Raw genomic sequence first — 19,461 nt, 5'->3', positions numbered from 1 at the left:
GTTGTAAATTGTTTAGAAAGGTGTGTTACCACAAAGAAAATTACGCTACTTACAGTAAACCTGTTGCCAATGCTATGAGCAAAAATCCCAAGAACACACGGCGGCAGGTGTCATGTTTCTTGTCAAACGGCTCCGAGCGACCACCGCAAGCACCAGCACAGCGACAGCAACAAAAGCAGAGGCTATACAAAAAAAAAAAAAAACAAAAGGCAAAAACAAAAATAATTACAGCTAAGTACATGTTTTTCTACAATTTGTTGTGCTTTTTTTTTTTAGTTAAGTATCTTTTTCTTTTTATAAATATGCATTTTTTTTCCTACCCAACAACTGGCATTGTAACAATTAGCAGTCCAACGAGCAAAACAATTAGCCATATTAGCCAATAGTGTTTAATTAAATCAATCCATTCGTTGCGTTCAACTTTCGGACCAAACTCAATATCGTTATCCTTGACCACGAGGTAGCCTAGGAAGAGAAAATGTAACGAAAATTTTTCAATTTCAATTGCAAATTAGCATATACATATTAACGAACAAGCTTTATTTAGAGCTCACCTTCTGGCAGTGGATGTTCGCCGGTGAAGAACCAAATAACTTTGTGTGTAATATCGTATAGTGGCTGCATGCCACGCGCATTATAAGCTGTGGAGCTAACGTACGTGACATTCTTTGTCCATTCTGTATACTTTGTTGGCTTGAGATTCAATTCATTGCCCAAATCGAATGCTTGAGATTGGCTGGCGAAAGTGCTAAGCGCAGCTAAGAGCGCAACAATGAGCGTGCTCCAGCAGGAGATATGGCACCGTGTATTGGTGGTGGTGGTGGTGGTGGACGAGGTCGGGGTATGGCGGCACTGCTTTGCTGCTGACTCACCGGAATCTATTTGCATTTTCATAGCTAGTGCATGTGTTGTTAATGTTGTTGTTTTTATTGTAGTTTCTGTTGATTTTTGGTACATTTTTGATGATTTACTTGAAATGTTCCGTAACTTTTTGCGAGCGAAAGTGTGAAGATCCCTTCAGATCACTTTTTTTTCTACTACTAGATAAATAACTCTAACTAAAACATTGATGCTTTGGTGTTTTGTTTTTGTTGTATTCTTTGTTTACTACAATGAGCAATTACAAATTTTCGATGCGAATAAATCCGAGTGCTGCTGAGCTGCTAAGATGTGCTACATTTGCGTTTGTTTTTTTTTTTTTAATTTTTTGCTGCTGCTATTGTTGTTGTATCTCGTTTAATATTTATTTAGGTATTTATGTTTGTATGTGAGTGCGTGAGTAATTGAATATGAATATTGTAAATGACTGACTGACTGATTGATAGCTTATGTTGCTGTAGATTTGGCACACGAACGCTCCAATGCGCTGCGTACTTGCAGTTGCGCTTCAGCAATTAACTACAAATTGCAAATGCTGCAAAGAAAGGAATGACGAGGAAAATCTATTATTAATTAAATTTATTCATTTGATAAAATGATAAAGTAGTTAATGATAATGCTAACATATACATATGTATGTCTATACAGATAAAAAAAAAACGTACTCCAAGCGCTGATGTACTACACAGGCGTTTCAAGTGTCTCTTCAAATGTAACGTGACATAATTAAGCGTAAAAAACCACCCGCACTGACATTATCATATACATTTGTACGTATGTATGATGTATATTTGTAGTAAGTATACCCGTGCAATTATAAAGATGAACAAATTAAATTTGTATGAGTAATTTTTAAGCAGACATAAAATTCAAAGGAAGTTAGCACTTAACAGCCGTATTTAAAGGGCTTTATAAATGCAATTCTTTGGTATCTAAAGATACAGTAACGATGAGAAAAATACCAGTCATTAATGAATCACTGGGGTGCATAGAAGTTGTGACACGTCGCAACTAGCCTCTTCGATTCAAATGTCAACCTCTCGCTGAACGCTCTGTCGATCGAGTTAGTGGCGGGAAAACCATTTTAACGCCAACTGGCTACGGTGTCTGAGAAACGAAATTATCTTTTTTTACATCAGGCAGCAGCATAGCCAACAATATTTTGAGATTCAAGTTGAAATATTCGTCAACAAAGGAAATAATAATGAATCTGCAACTCTGATGGCTATGTCAGATTATCGAAATAGAAGAGTCGTGATTCCTCTGCCATTTCTTTCGGAACTTCCTTAGGACCACTAAGCGGTTTTTGAAACTTCTCGGGATTTTTCGGAAATTTTGTCGTACATTTTTACATTTTTTCTCAAGTTTTTTTTTGTATTTCGAGACGCTTTGGGGTTTACTCAAAACACTCTGCGATTCAAATTTATATGGAACTTCTCGAAATTTTTCAGTAATTTCGAAATTTCCGGAACTTCTCGGAATTTATTTTGGTACATTTAGATTTTTTCGAGCTTTTCTAGGTTTTTCGAAGTTTTCACACACTTATAAATATTTATACATAGGTATAGCGTAGAGAAAGCGTTAGGTGTAACTGGATACATTGGGATGTTTTCGTCGCATTTTGGGATGTTTTCGGAATCGTTTGAGATTTTTTCGCAACCTTTCGGGATTTTTCTTATTTCCTCGTACCTATTAACTTTTTGAGATTTAGCGAGAATCTCGAAATCTTCGTACCTTCTCGGGATTTTTCGAAATTTCTTTAGTACCATTTAACGTTTCTGGATTTTTCGGGACTTTTCGGAACTTTTCGAGATGTTTTCGGAACTTTTTGAGGTTTTTTTTCGAGCATTTAAATTTTTACGAAACTTCTCGTGATTTTAGAAATTTGTGCGGTAACTTTTGTTATTTCGTCAGTTTCTTGGGGTTCTCAGATTTTTTCTGATTTTTTTCGGGACTTTCCAATTTCTCGCAACTTCAAGGGATATTTAGGAGTTTTTTCGGTACGGTTCTACATTTCTTCGGAACCTCTCGTGAGTTTTCGTAATTGTACGGAAGGTTATCGAGATTTTTCGGTACATTTAAACATTTTTGATAACTTTTCAGGATTTTTCGGAATTTTTTTCAGTACATTTAAAAATTTTTGAGAACTTTTAAGGATTTTTCGGGATTTTTCCGTTTTTTTTTTTTAACCGTTCGTGATTGTTCGTATTTAGTCGGGAATTTTAAAATTCAAATCTTATTTTATTACAGACTATTTTGTATATAAAATAATATGAGACGAACTTTTTCTTTATTTTTGCCACAAAAACCAGAAATCATCGTATTTTTCGTGTTCGAAATATTAAAAATTTAATATTTCCTATTATTTGTTACCGATTCTTTAATGATATATTTTTAAATAATAGTTTTAGTCGCATTACATATTTTTTTACCATACATCATGGGTTGTCTTTGTCAATGTTATTGGGGCTTATTAAAATTTTATTTTTAATATTTTTTATTGGGCTTGGGTTGTCATTGAGCATAGAACTAAAAATGGATTAGTCGCCTTTAGATACTTTAAGTTCATTATACAACCACTGAACAGCATTTCGTAAAGAATCGAATCCATTGATTTAGGGGAAGCTGAAAATCACGTTTAGGCAAGAGAAATGCAACTTATGTAACCCTCAAGACGAGCGTGATCACGGTCTCAACTGAAGCTTTCTTATTTATGAAAAGATGATAAATTAAACAACAAAAAATCACGCAAAAATGTCGCTGCCGAAAGCACTGCTCAAAAAATAAAATAAAAAAAACAAGCAGTGTTATTGTTAATTATCAACCCCTGAAAACAACACTAAGCAGGGCTATTCTCCAAAATATTTGTGAAATATGTACACATGTGATTATTTTGACACATTGCACTTGCAAGCGCTTATTGAAATTAATACCAACAATTTCTACATTCTTGAAAATATTACTGGCAAGCAAAAATGTAGTTTAAAATTTGTATTAAATCACGTAGTGCAACCAAAAAAAAAAAAACAATTTGCCATATGAATATTATTTTATTTTTAAATGAGCTTGAACCCACAACTTTAGCTATTAAAATTCCGAGGTAAATGAATCTTCACTCATACATTCATAGATGATATTTTTGCACTAGTATTATTTAATATATGCAGATTGTGTATATGTTTGTGCAATTTCGTGTCATTCACATTGAAGAATGACTACTTTAAAATTGTCACCAATAAAATTACACCCTATGGTTGAACCTCATGAACCACTTAATAACCGCAAACACACAATGTGCACAACCAAGTGCGAAAGTAGTAGTACATTGCGATGGGGAAAGAGACCAACACGAGAATGGCCACTTTATTTCACTACATATCTATTTAGGTAGTATATATGTATATATTGTGAAGCTGGAGAAATTAGTGCACACATGTAGGTTTGTAAATCAACTGTCACAAGCTATTTATGTATAGACATATAAAGGGTTCACCAATACGGACAAACGGACAAATTAATAAAATAAAGTAAAATGAAATTACATCGATCAAATTAAATAATATTAAATAAAGTAAAATAAAATACAAATCACCACTTAGAGTGCAAAGCTGCTAAGTCCTTTTTTTTAATTTTACAGGAGAGGAAAAAAACTTCTTATACAATTGTATGTTACCAGGCTGGTCTGATCTAAGTATTTTGTGCAAATAAAACTACGTTATTTCACTTTCTGGCCCAACGTTTCGCTAAAACATTTTTAGCTTCTTCAGGGGCAATTCCGTTTAATTAAATCTGTCACGAACCATAAAATACAAAAACACATTATAACCAAAGATAATAAATGGAAACATAAAAACATGTACATATATGGAATTAAAATGACAAGAAAAACTACAGATTGAGCTTGAGGACAAACAATTTGACTCACACTATTTTAACATTAATACATACGAATTATTGAACACTAAATACTAATAATCTATACCATCTTTTGTGGTAGCTTTGTCAATACTAAAAGTTAGTTTATAATCATAAACATGAAATGTATGCGGCCGCAATGTTGTCTGTATCTTCCTTTCTGTTCATGGTCTTTTCTCTCCTTTGCATTATTCTTAACTTCTTATAACCATTTTCTTCAAGTATTTTGCAAATCCTTGAATACAACATCATTTTGTGTATTGCAAGCAAAGCAAAACTCCATACGTATCTTAATCAGAAGATTTCGTATTTCTATGGTCGGATTTTCGGCGCCTCTTGTGGACTTATTTCCACTGAAGACTATAGTCATGTGCTGAGTTTTGTCATTGGTTCGGGAATAGAGCAGTTACAATTATGCTTCTCGAATCGCATAATTCACCATCCATAAACATTTTCCAGCAATTTTCCTCATTTGTGATGTGATTTATAGAAAATTTATCGTTAACGGACGTCGTGCTAAAACAAATAAACGGAGAAGATGAAAACGTACTTGCAAGGCGATTTTTATTTTCAACGCATAATCCCAGTAGATAATTTTAGGTGTTAAACGCCCTTCCGAAAGGCATTCCTGAGAGTCAAGAGGCCTTCCGCTCTACATTCCTTTCTCCTTTCATTTTTGTATGGAGTGGCACAAATCGAAGGCCTCATTCTTTTGCTACCCATAAAGGTCCTTCGAGAAGGGCTTTTATCGGACGTACTTCAGAATGACTTTTGGAGGAGTTCTTTTAAAGTTGCTTCTTTAATTTATAAAATTCTACATCTTTGAAGTATTTGCTTAATGCTAAATAATATAAATTTATGCATTCGCGTAAATTATAAATGGATAAGCCCTTCTAGAAGACATGCAAGGAAGCACTTTTTTCAGCCCTACTTGGGCAGGCCTCTTAGGATGGCTTCCCCTAAGAAGGTCTACCTAAATTATTTTGTGGGTTGTTTTAACAGCCATATAAACAAACTTGCCAAGGCGAAAAGTAACAGGTCAGCTTTTAAGCGCCCCTAATGACAGCCCCTGCATTAATTCAAACACATTATGGCGGGTCGTATGGAAGAAAAAGTAATATAAGTAGATATGTATAAATTATTAAACACTTTGTGAATTTTTAAAAAATGTTTCAAACACTTTCTTTTTTAACCAAACTATGCTAATTGAAATGAATTAAATTTTTAAAATCAACATTACAACAAATATGCAGCTTTATTTAGTGCACAACTTAAAGTTGTACAGACAGTACGTCGACACACGCCAATACGCATACACAGCTAAATTCAGTTGTGAGTAGATAAACACTTTTATTTATATTGTGATCAATTACGTTGATGTGCTGATATTTCATACAAGTACACAAGCCACACATTATAACACAGCAGATTGTGTTTATTATTATTTATTTAGTGTGCTTAGTGATAAAAGAAAAGCTTTTGTATTTACTCTCTTTTGCGTTAAGCATGAAAATGGTGGAAAATACATGAATTGTTTCCTTTCTAACTTCTGAACAGGGTTTTATACCAACATTTTCTGAAATACATAAACTTAAGAAAGCTTCCATACTTTTGCTCGGCAAACATTTTTTTCTACATTGCACCTCAGTTGTAATTAAATTTATATCTTATTTTTTCAGTTTCTTAAAAACTCCTTAAATTATTTGTAAACCACCACAAATTTGCCAGAACATAATCTTCTCGTGATTAAAAAATCCATACTTTTTTTTTAGTTCTTGTTGAGCAAAGACCACACCCTGTTTCCTCACTTAAAACGGTTTTAGCAATAAAAATTCCAAGGAGTTTCGATGGAAGAAATACATGTACGTATGTATGTATGTATGTAATATGCATCTTTGCTGTGGCATAATTCAATTTAGGAAAAATAATAATAATAAAAGCTCGTTATCTACATTTTGAAGCGAAATATGAACTCAGATGTGAACCAAACAAACGAAATAAAAAACTGATAAAAGAATAAGAAGTAATGAAGACTCTGTACACTCATACTCTTGCACTTAAATATCGCTTATTTCTTGTAATAATTGAATCGCGCGTTTCCCAGAAACCGAAATTACGCAAATATGAGTAAAAAAAAAAGAAAAATATGTGAATCCCTTGAGTTAGGGAAAAAGTTATGAGATAGTATTTCAAGACTTTTATGGACAGATAAAAAAAGGGTTTCACTATGGTAAGGGCAGTAGGGGCGTTGAAAAAGTAAAAACGAAGCAAACAAAATTGGCAGCTGGAACGTGAACCGGTTTTGAACAGAACCCGCTTTGAACCAGTTTATATGCTTTTTTCTACTAATTAACCGAACCGAAATTTTCCACCAATGTTTTCTTCAAACCGAAAACCCAGCCACTCTTTATAAAGATTCGATGTTCGTTTCGACCCATTTTTATTATGTAGTAGATATTTTACCCACTTTTTATGATTTCTTTACTTAAATATGATAACATTGTGGAACACAAAAAAAAAAGCTAGAGTGCACATATGTTAATTTCGATAACTGTTGGCCATACGAACAATGCCTCATACGTAGATTTACTAGATCAATTCATGTTCTCGAGAAAAAAGTTTTCATGATCCAAAATTCTGAGTATAAGAGGCCAATTTTTTTTCTCCGAGCAGCTCTAACGTCTACAAGAATTATTATGTGGAGTTCCGAATGTGGCGTCCTGTGGCCAATGGTACCGTGTCTCGTTGGTATTATGGTATTCTGAGCGGTTGGTTTTGAGAGAGTCTAACAAACTGCGTGTTCTTCATTAATTTAGCCGTGCCAGAGTGAACATGTACTTAGTATGCATTTGTGCAGATGTCCTTAAAACGCACAAACAGGAATCTCGAAAGAAGTTGTATGCTTTAAAGTTTAAACCGCTTTCCCCATAAATATCTAAAACCCATCAGGCGCGTTCATCGGCTTTCCGCTTGTAACCCGCCACACCCTATAGATATATTTACATGCTTTAATGCTGTCAAAGAGATTGTAGGGAGATCTTCGGCATTCTTAATCGCATATCGAATCATTCATTTCCAGAACAAGTGCCTCGCTAACAGTTTTACTATCCACATTTAGTTTTGATGGATCCTGTTTCAAATTCTATTTGGGAACCATCTGTGCAGATCGGGTTCCGATATTATGTTTCCAGTCTCGTCTGTCAATTGAATTTCGAATTTGTGGCCGAAGTCAACATCACTAATCTGTAATCACAACTTCTGTACTCCACCCAGAATCTGTCCAGAATTAAAGCAAGATCCCTGCTTGACAGTAGGCGCTTTTCAAGTACATTTTTTTGCGTGGAACGTCCAAAAAATGGCTCTAATGCCGCTTGGGCGTCCCGATATACCTATATAGACCTGCTTGTCGCTGCACCCTTTCCAATTTTTGTTTTATTACGAACATTTACAACTGAAAATATCGGCTTAATTCTTCTTCCTTTTTTAAATGCCGCTGGTGCTGCCAGTCCAAAGAAAATAGACATGTGTAATTTTTTACACCATTTTGTAAAATTTAATTACAACAGCACAAGAACACACATACATACATACCAATATAAAACTCTATTTTCATATGGAAGCTTCGTTTTTTTGTTGCTAGTTAGTTGCAGCACTAACAACGCTCAATGTTAATTTTTTAGCACTGAAGGCTACGTAAAACAAGTTTTGTAATAAAAAGATTCGCAAAATTCAAGGTAATATTTCTTTGTTATCAAATGTATGACTAATTTTAAACATTCCAATAAATTTTACATTGAGTGCAATTTTCCTATTATTTTTGCAACAAAAATATTTTTTAGTAAGTTTTTAACTTAACTTGTAATTAAGCGTGACTGCGTTTAGTGACTAACAATTTTTTCTAAAAGCGTCGCGCCTTTGCAATTATTATTTCTTGCAAAGAAAAATATTTTTCATAAAAACTATCAACGGTTCGTATGGGCATGATTAAAAGTTGAATACAAATTGATATCCAAGTTTTCTAAAGGGGTTAACTAAGATTATTTTGCATACCAGAAATGTCGCTTTTGTTTGAGAATTGGTTGGTTCTCCAACTGAGGTACTTACACTTGAAAATCAGCATTGGAAATTGGCCACTCCACTTACAAATATGCGCCAGTTATTTTTCAAATTATCTTTTCAAGGAGACGGGTCCCATTCCTAGAGGAGTGTTTATCCCAATGCATGCCTTTTTTAGAAAATAGAAGAATATTTGATACAAATTTTAACGGCTGAGTAAATGTTTTATGGCTTCAGAGATTTTCGAGATCTACCTTGATTTATTATTCTAAATTCTTTCTAAGTGTGATACCTTGAAAGTTTTTGAAGGAATGCACAACATAGAAATGTTCGTAGAGAACACTTCTCAGATAGACCTGTTCATAAGCCTACCAGGGCAGGTTGAAATGTTCGCGAAGTGGAGGGACTGCTTGACTACTCGGTCGAATCGGTTTCAGTCAAATCCGTTCACTAATCTTCGAGAGATATCGCAAGATAAAGACGTGAATCAAGGAGAAACCATGAAATGTGGAGAAAATTTGCTCTCGCTACAGGATTAAGATCTTCATCGAGAAAGGAAAGAGAGAAGAGATACGATCTTTAACTTACGTCATATCTTGCTAAGAAAACTCTGCGATTCATAAGTAGCATAGTATAATCAATGAAGTTAAGGGAGTTAATTGAAGACCACGAGCCCTCAGCACAGTCGATTAAGACGACGTTTCCAGACATTATTGAAAATTCAAAAAACCTGTTCTTGAAAAGGCAAGTGTGACAAAAAGTATTACAGAAACTATTCAAGTTATTGTATTCGCGCTGTTTGAGCATTTTTCATGATTATCTTATTATGTCCAAAGTCATCGCAAGATGGAGAGGAACTTTGGGTTCTTCGCTATAAACCTGACTCAAAGCACAATTAAGGAAAAATGGACTTGAAAAAAGTATAACTAATTATGAGGAAGTGAAACTCGCTATTTCTGCCTATTTCGAAGATCCAAGCAAAACGTTTCTTTAAGGTACATTTAGTTAGTAAGTATAAGCAATATATCAAGCTCAAAGTAGATTATACCAAAGAAGACAAATAATTTCATATTTAATTTCGCACTAAAGATAGGCGCAGCACTAAATTTTCAATCCCGATTCCACCAATATCGACAATCAAATTTTAGGTTCCTAAATAAAATTCACATGGCCTTTAGATTCATTTCAAACAATATATCTTTTTCTGTAATATTCCACGTTCGTCGTACTAAAAAAACTGACATCTTCTGGTTATTCTCTATTGCTTGTCGTTCGTTTTGGTCTCAATATATCATTAAAAAGTACTAGTTTTATATAACATTTTCTGAATTCCTGGAAGTGGCGTGTTTTATCGGCAATGTTGGGATACGGTTTTTCCCGTGCCGCCCGTAAATTTTAAAGACCTTCGCGATACCGCCGATCCCGGCCATTTTAAAATTAGTACCGCGTGTCTTGCAAGTCACGATATCCCGCGCCCAACGCTATTTCGCAACCTTTCATTCGTAGTCCGTAAACTTTTTGACCACTCGCCGTATAGGATCATGCAATAAGGTTCTATACCTCCTGACTTACATATTTTATGTTCTTGGACTTCATAGGCGGATAAGAATCAGGTAGGGGAAAGTTCATTACATTGCTCCTAAAGAGACTTCAACATTACATTTTACTATGCTTTTTAGATCATCTGTTTACAGTTACCTACGAAGAAGAACTCCAACAGTTAGAATATAGTCAATTTCCGCACTCGATGCACACATATTTACATTGCTTCCATCTTCACTCACAAACCCAAGTAGAATGAGTGTATCAAGTGCCGAATGATATGAAGAATGGATGATGGTGATTTCAAAAAGATAACTGTTACTACTATTTGTGCTTGTAGATAAAATGTGATGAAAGAAAATAACTGGAGAAACGCGACGCGAACAGTCAAGACAAGGTTACTCACCAGAAAGCAAAGCCAATAACATCCAGCAACATTGTATTGTGAACTTAACTTGTGCTGTGCTACTAAGATTCAAGAAAAATAAGAAAAAAATGGCAAAAAGTTAAATGCAATGGCAAAGAATGGAGAATAGAATAATATAACAATGAAAGCAGCAAAAAAGATGAATATACATTTCAGCTTACATATGTATGTATGTATGAACGTTATGTAGAAGAATAATTGGCAGACTGACGGGTTTTAAAAGAAACGAGACCAAATTAATACAATATGTTACATATAGTTACACACGTACATACGTACATATGTATATATGTAAATATAATTGTTTATTTGTGCATAAGTACAATGCTAAAGATCAAAACGCAACGTCAACTGCAGATTACAATGCACACATACACACGGATATCCAACACTCGAATGCATGCATGTAGGTGTGTAAATATATTCACTATGTCTATTAAATCCAGTCTTAAAAGCATACAGACATAAAAAAAAAACAAAAAACTAAGACTTGGAAATTGAATTGTTGATTAAGGCAACACATGTGTCCCACAGATGATTCATGCTTGGCAATTTTTCTTTTTTTGTTTTATTCTTCGTTTAACAGAAAAGGAATTAGACGCACGACTCGTTAGCGAGATGAAAATATGCATATGTATGCAGCTTTATCTTGGTTATTTTAATGTTTAAATATATTTTAATTTGCGGCCAATGAATTTTTATCGTCTGTGAATTTATTTTCTTAAGGAAATTACAAGAATTTACACACAGATTGGCAAAGAGTGTATAATGATCTCGCTAAAAAAAAAGAAATTTCAAACTCTCATAGCATTCAAATAAGCGAGCTTTGGTCGTAAAGCGTCATCTATCGCCAAGGCGTGGGCACAACGCACAATTAAATGTTAAAAATTAAAACAAAATTTAATTTACAGTTAAACTTAATTTTAATATTAAAATAATATTAAAAAAAACAGGGCTTCGCCAGGCCAAAAACTTACTGGGGGCATAAACTAAAAAGATATAAACTTTTCATTAACCTCCCCAAACTCGAAACTTAGAATAATTACAGGAATCCTCACTGGTCACTGCAGATTAAGAGGACATCTGCACAAGCTGGGAATCTGGTCGACGGATCTCTGTCGTTTCTGCGATTCAGCTGAGTAGACACCATCTCACCTGTTTCTAGAGTGTGATGCCGTATCGAGTCGACGAATGAACAGCATAGGCTCAATGTGGCCTGGGAGGCCCTTCTGGACTTTCTGGCATGGGTGATGGGTGCATACCAAATATCTACCTAAGTATGTTATGTTTATTTTGTGTGTGTTTCGGTTCATATGTAACGATACTACATATTCCTGTTAGTGCTCGCTTTAACTGCCCTGTTTCGACAGAGTATTTAGCAGGTAGTTCGTTTTCGGTCGCTGAAATCCGCAGGAAAATATAAATAAAGTTATTTCTGCCTTCCTGGTTTCTGTGGTTTGCGCCTGCGTTTTCTTGTTAATTGACCCTTCAAAATAATTGAATGCTGTTGGTGTAACAGTCTTTGCCAGGTAAACATAAATCTGAGGTGTTCCGGTTAATTATTTCCGACTGCAACAATTTTTGTTGTAATATTTTTCCGACAATTTTTTATAAAAATTCAGTTCATTCCACAACAAAAAAAATACAAATATAATTTCTAACCTTTGTGCAAAACTCAGCAAATTTTCATGCAAATTTTCAACTTTTTAATCAGATTTTTTATAATTTTTTTGAGTGCGCAGTTTTGTATTTGTAGATTTTTTGTTCAGATCTTTATCTTCAACATTTAATAACAGGTCGAATCCCATATTTCTCGGACTAAAACTAGTAAAACTGTCAAAAAAATAAAAATTCGCTCAGAGCGGGAGGATAACATTGAAAAGTACGGGATCGCTTTCTAGTAAAAAATGGTAACTTCTGACGAACTTCAACATAACCTTAAAATTTTGGTTGAATTTTTTTTGCTTATTTTGTAAACAAAAATACTTTCAAATACATTAGAATCCAATTAAACACGTAATTAGTATATACTTTTCAACATGCATTAGCTGAGTGCACTTTTCTTTTGTTTACAATTTGGTTGTCAAACACACTACAGCTGTTCGTTTGACAAATTTACCAGCAAAAATTGTCCCGACACAAACTGGTAACTTCTGACAGAGAGAGGACCTTATTTACTCTCATTTTTGTACACTCAATTGTCAGGGAAGCGAGTACGGGCTCGACTTCCAGTAAAATCGGACTAATTTTGACTACTCCGGAATCGTACGGGATCGCAACTGATATTACTTTCGCATCATGTTAAATTGTTTTGTTAATATTGAAAAAAAAAAAACTCGAAATTATTCTATTTACAGCAATTGTGGTGCAAAAAATGGTAAACATACAAATAATTTCGCTCAACACTGTACCTAATTTTATGGTATTAAACTGCATACATACAAGTGAATAAAAATATTAGCAAAAAAAACAAACACTCAACTAACTCGTGGGCGGCGCCGTTTCTCACACTCCTTAAAAAGCAACTTCGAACTTCAGCTACCTGTATACTCGCATACATATTTGTTTAATCACGCGCATAATGCGACCTTGAGATCTTGCAAAAATTCGCTTATTTAGTAAATGAGTTAACCGAAGAGTAAGCATAAATTGTGACAGAAAAGGATCATATATAAAGATCCTAATGCTCACTTCGTAGTGTCATTGATTTGGGCTAACTTCAACAAATAACTACTCAACAGCAGCAGCAGCAGCTAGAAAAATAATATAAAAACAAAAAGTAATTTTTACACAAAACGGCCATCCAGTAAAATGCCATCACAACGCCACCACAATCACAATGCTAGCAACTATTTTGCGGAGAGCGAGGAAGAAGATGATGTACCGCCACCAAATAACGAAGTCTCCGATTTAATAGGATTGATTTTGTCAAAAATTTCACGCAATGATGGACCACTTTTCACATCGGAGGCGCTAGCAATGGAAATCGACTCTTTTGGACAACCATTGAGGGCAGAAGCGCCAGCAGCAATAACGCTGGAAAGACGTTCAGTTTCAGCGAATGATGCAAGGCGTTGGGTAGGAGACGATTTGATTCGCGAATACAAGGAAGTCCTTATACTTTTGAATCGCATTTTAATATGGAGATATCGGCAAATTTATGCAAATAAACAGCAGACAGCAATGAATTAGACGTAAGTTTAAGCAGCAATGGTTGCAGTAAGGGCCTTTGACACAAAAAAACGCTTTCATATTTCACGTAAATCACGTTTTTAATGTAAGATAAATGTTTTTAAAAAGTTTCTTTTTTTGTTAAGTAAATTATTTGAGAAAAATTTCGATTATTACTAATTACTAAAATTGTAAATTTGTTTTATAAGTAACCTCGAACAGCAAAGAGTTAACGTAAAAATAAAATTATTTAGGTAATAAAATGATATAATTTTTTTTAGCAAATACATTATGCGAAGTTTATTTTTTATTGTTGGGCTCGTGCAAACAAATTCCGCACAATTTTAGTTCTTTTTCGACAAAAAAGCGGAAGTTATTCAAACAATAAATATTTATCCGCCAAAAAAACAACATTTCTGACGCAACAAATTTGTTTGTCCACGTTTGTGCTAAAAAAAAACTCCTTACTTATAGGCATAAAATAGGAGTATTTTCTAATACATATAGAGCAGAGTTTTCCACGAATTTTACAATAACGAAAGAAGATGAAAATATTGTAGATTTGCATACATACATAAATATGTATGTTTATCATAGCGCTGGCTTAGAGTGCAAAGTTGCTAAGTCCATTTTTTTTTTATAATTTTACAGGGAAGGAAAAAACTGCGTGTATAAAGCAAAGTAAAACTCCATACGAGTTAGAAGGAGTCAAACCTTTTTAAAAGGTTTCGTATTGTCGTCAAGCTCAACTAACGACAGAAGCAGGAAGTGTGGAACTCCAACTGGGTTTGTCCGTAGGGACAAGGGTGGGGTTTTGGAGGCACGCGAAGAGTCACGCGAGGCTCTCGTTGGGCACATCTGCATTTATTACGCTCACGTACGAGTTTAGTCGTACTGCTAAAGTACCCAGAGCGAAGTTGGGCTACGGTGGCGCGAGTCTCCCGAGGCAGACAAAGTTCGGTCCCATCCACGTCGGGTAGTTGTGTTCCCAAAACGGCATTTACTGGTCGAAAGTCGATGTAAATGGAGACCGTTTCCCTGTGAATGCCGTTTATGGCCTGACGATATGCTGTGGGTCCAGAGGTTGTTTCATGAACCTCTGGACTTCGTACGGCAGTGGGTATCGATGCGTTGTTTGTGTATTACCACGTTGATGTCTTACGACAAACTGCTTTGAAGACAAAATGTTGTGTTCCTTCACCGCCGTAATGCTCAGACTTGATGAGATGACATGTGCTGTCGCCCTGCATAGAACTGGACTGCAGCGCCTGTGTGGTCGCCGGGAAAATCGTTACGCAGTGGACGAAACTACAGACACGCCACAATACAACACCCAGGACAACCACGGGGTGCCTTCTGATGTCGCCAGAACTTCACATCCACATTGAAGCCGAAGGGACACAACATCATGCTCAGCATGCAGTTCCTAGAAGGGTGATACATACGTCAGCACCCGAACTTGCTTGAGCTGAAGGACCAGATCCAACACTACGTACAGCACTCATGGGACTGGGACTGTACAGACAGGCTAACTACGGTATGTATTTACAGAGAGGCTGTTACCACCTACATGAGTGAATGCCGTCATTAGTGTACAATAGGGTGGTCCAAAATAAGTAAAGTCGAAATATCAAATTTCCTGGGCCTACCGTTAGTTGAGACTGCGGACAATCACGTTACAACAGCAACCATGTATTTTATGCATTATTTTTGAGTGAAAACAGAATTCAATCATGAAAAAAAAACGACAAAATAGGTATAAAAATAATTTAAAAAAAAAAATCACGCGATTTTTTTAATTATTTTTATTTTATTTTTTTGTCGGGATTTCTTGTATGGACTGTGTTTTGTAGAGATTATGTATGGTCGGGATTTGGTCGTGTCTGAATTATGTCTGTTCGGGATTTGGCCGTGTCTCGATTATGTCTTTCGGGATTCTGTATTTCGGGGTTTCGTAAATCGAGATTTCATTAAATAACCAAAAATAAAATTGAGTCATTTTAACGCAATATCCATACCTCCTTGCTTAAGGGGGCAGCGCAGAGTTTTGACCTTAATTTTATTAATTGACGTTATTTACAAAATATGAACGCACACTTTTTTTTAATTTGCACGTTGTCCTGGAATTCTGGTACCAGTATCTAGATCAAGATGGGTAACGCAGTAAATAAAAATCTTCAATATAATAAAAATATACTGAAGAAGCACTTTAGTACTTTTTTAACATAAATTTTGATTTGAAATGTTGCCTCTTAAATGGTCACGAAATTGCTTTAGCGAATTAAGCTATATGGGTGACCAAGGCATTTTGTATGGATAGTCAGTTATTCAGTTAGAGATTTATCGGTGAATTATATTCAACATTTTTCATATTGGTTGAATAAAGTAACAAGCAAGGAAAAAGGTTAACAAAAAATTTTTATGATAAAAGAATGTATATTCATCCCGATTTTTTAGCGGATTTGGCTTTGGGGTGCAGGTGCGCTAATTGGTTGACCATGGCAAAATGTATGTACACATATAGCGCACGTTTAATGATACAACGAAGTAATTCAAAATTTCCATTTTGTGGGAAAACGCTATCAAAGTTTTATCATTTCATACAGTTGGTATACAAAAAGAAAGATGGAAAGACACATATCTTCGCCAATTTTGGGAAGTTTGGTTATCTGTTAGACTGTACATATTCTTATTAGATTCCTGGTTAATTACATAATAAAATCTTCAAAAACGTAAATTTTGAGTTACATCTCTACATTATTAAACGTGCGATATGTACATATCGACGGCTTAGTAGAAGATCTACCTATCTCGGCAGCCAGTTCGAAAATGCCCTAGCTTAGATAATTTTTCAAGAACGCTCTTTTTCAGAATTCAAAACAGCCTAGCTCCGCTGCCGATTTAAAAACGCCTTGACTCAGCACATTTCCAATACATTTTCAGCTCAGATAGGACGTTTTTGGTCCGAGTAATGAGATGGGGCGAACTTCAACCAAATTCCGAGATAGGGTGTTTTTCAATCAAATTCTGAAGTAGGGCGTTATTGAAAAGTTTTCTGAGATAGGGCGTTTTCGAAACGGCTGTCGAGATAGGTCGAGCTTCCACTCAGCCGTCGATATGTACCATCTTAAGATTAATTAGTTCAATTACTTTGTTATCTAAACTGATCACAGGACAATCACTATTTGTCCAATTCTGTTTACAAAGATTTGCTAACATTTATTGGTACATACATTCATATGTACCTACATACATATGTACCTACATACATATGTATTTCAAAATACTTGATAATGCAACCTCAGATATTGCATGGGTTACTTCCGTTGCTGCAATCCGAAGATACGCCATAGTGTGGTTCCATTCACACACAACTGCTACACAGCAAGTCTGGTCGAGAAGAACCAAGTGGGGAAGACACGAGCGCAATATTAAATACAAAAAAGACCTTGGATAGTAGGAGGCATTTATGAACATATACATACATACATATACTTATGGCAATACATATTAATAATTATTTTTCCTGTGTCCAGATTATCCAAGATTTCGAAAGGTGAGTAGTGATGTAGGACGTTCTACCCAAATATTCTGTGAATGCCAAGTCGGTGTTGGTCCGTTGGGCGTTAATATGATTAGCTGCCAAAGACCACATATGTACGCCAAAATGTCTATGTTTTGGACAAAAATATTGACCCCCAATGGCTTAAAAAATATGTCATGCTATTTATATGTATGTGCCGAACCCGTATCCGCCGCCGTAATTTCAGCTTTCAAATCCAGGTGTTATCTGTTAAAGGTCACGCACATATATATCTGATAGAATGTTAATCCCATTTGAAAAACTATCAACACACGCACGTTCTTAAATTTACAAAAGAACGGAATAATGGATATAAATATTGAAGAAAAGGTAAGCCAGCAACTGGAAAAAAGGACATAGGTACGTACCCACAGTGGCAGATTAGTTATGAATTATCCACACTTTTGAGTGTAAATTTTTAGTTTTCCTTGTGTTCATTATGTTTACTGCAGTAAGCTATGCTGGGGGTCATTATAACTACAAGTACGCACGACAGCTAACATATTTCGTTCTACTTACATATCTATATGCATATGTACATATGTATGTACACATATCCATGCAACCAGAAAAGATTCTACGATAATACATACATATGTACATACATACAGACTTTAATGTTGAAAAATACTTTTATTTATTTTATGTGCGATTAAAATTCATGCGTTTTTTATGCAGCACAAAGACACTTCCTCTCAATTTTTATTGCCTTTGCTTTTGCTTTTGCTTTTACTTGTTTACCAACCAAATGCCAAATAGGGGAAAAATCAATTTGCATATGTATTGTATGCATAGCGCAAACATTTTCAAGAATCACTATTTTATCATGTTAAAACACATTTTGTGGCATATGAAAAACACAATAAATAAATTTACACATTGTGCTTGCAACTAATTGGATATTTATGATTCACCTTTTGTCTTAAACCATTCTTTTTTTCTTCAATAAACAGTTTACACAAGAAACTTTCACATCCACGCCGCGGAAAACACCCACATCACTCAACAAAAGACGACTTCCCCAATCGAAACAAGAACTTCCACTGAAAACGAAAAAATTCATTTTCTGCAAATTGTCATTTTCACATTTGCGTTCATTTAACCAGTGTTGCCAACTCCACACTGCAGTAAACATTCTCCTTGGAAAGACGAACCGTTTAACTCATTTTAAAAAGGAAAATCTCATTTATTTATTTGTAGAGTAGATATTTAATTTTTAAAACATTATAAAGAAAAATGTTGGGCTATCACAATGTTTATACCTTGATCTAGAAACTTAGCTGTATGTGAAAAATATTTTCACAAAAATTCACGTGAAAAAATGTTGTCAAACGGAGATGCATTAAAATTATTTGTTTGTGATTTATATGTCTTTCTCATAGTCCACTTGTACGACTATTTATTTTCCCACGCTATGCCTTCTGCGAATTTTTAAAATTTTAAGCATAATTTTTATTATTACATACATAGTTCCAAAGAACTTTTTACTCAAATATCTATGCTTACTTTGCAATCAATAGGGCAAGGGCTTTAAGCCTGTCAGCATGACAGATGAGATGAGACAAGACGTTTTATCCTTATATATAAAAAGCGAGCCTAAGCCCGGCCTCGTTTTTGCACTGATCGAATCGAATCAAATCTTAGCTCACTTTTTATGCATGAGGGTCAACTTGAAAAGCAAATAAATCAAAAAAATGTATTTAGCTATAAATTATATAGTTGGCAACATTGCATTCAACAACGCATTCCATGCTAGCGTTGCCGAAGCGTTGTGCTAACTGCGAAATTTTATTCTTATTATTTAACCTAAGATTTTTACAAACAGAACACGAAATTTTTAGTTCTTAAAATAATCAACATATAATAAGAATTTAAGTACAGTTGTAGT

The 19,461-nt window shown here is 34.8% G+C and overlaps 1 protein-coding gene across 7 annotated transcripts in view; it reads right to left on the bottom strand.

Annotated features, from left to right (window-relative positions):
* The window catches only part of LOC108364226 (prominin-like protein), a 34,697-nt gene that overhangs the window by 12,902 nt on the left and 2,334 nt on the right, over nt 1–19,461 (bottom strand). For 4 of the 7 annotated variants that reach the window (XR_001847729.1, XM_017617815.1, XM_017617821.1 and 1 more), the window contains exons 1-4: nt 18,488–18,618; nt 555–1,414; nt 321–465; nt 54–182 (exon numbers count right to left, since the gene is read on the bottom strand). Coding sequence is in view for 6 of the 7 variants with exons in the window: in XM_017617815.1 (XP_017473304.1) it covers nt 54–182; nt 321–465; nt 555–957 (677 nt within the window). In the remaining variant the exon portion in view is untranslated. Of the gene's footprint in view, nt 1–53; nt 183–320; nt 466–554; nt 1,443–10,798; nt 10,861–18,487; nt 18,619–19,461 lie in introns of those variants that run through there. The other 3 variants (XM_017617817.1, XM_017617818.1, XM_017617816.1) reach the window with 3 other exon arrangements.

This window comes from Rhagoletis zephyria, unplaced genomic scaffold, assembly GCF_001687245.7.
Source record: "Rhagoletis zephyria isolate East Lansing unplaced genomic scaffold, Rhagoletis_zephyria_1.1 Rzeph_scaffold_01498, whole genome shotgun sequence".
Lineage (NCBI taxonomy): Eukaryota > Metazoa > Arthropoda > Insecta > Diptera > Tephritidae > Rhagoletis > Rhagoletis zephyria.
Note: the sequence above shows the minus strand (reverse complement) of the source record. Positions and strands in the feature narration are given on the sequence as shown.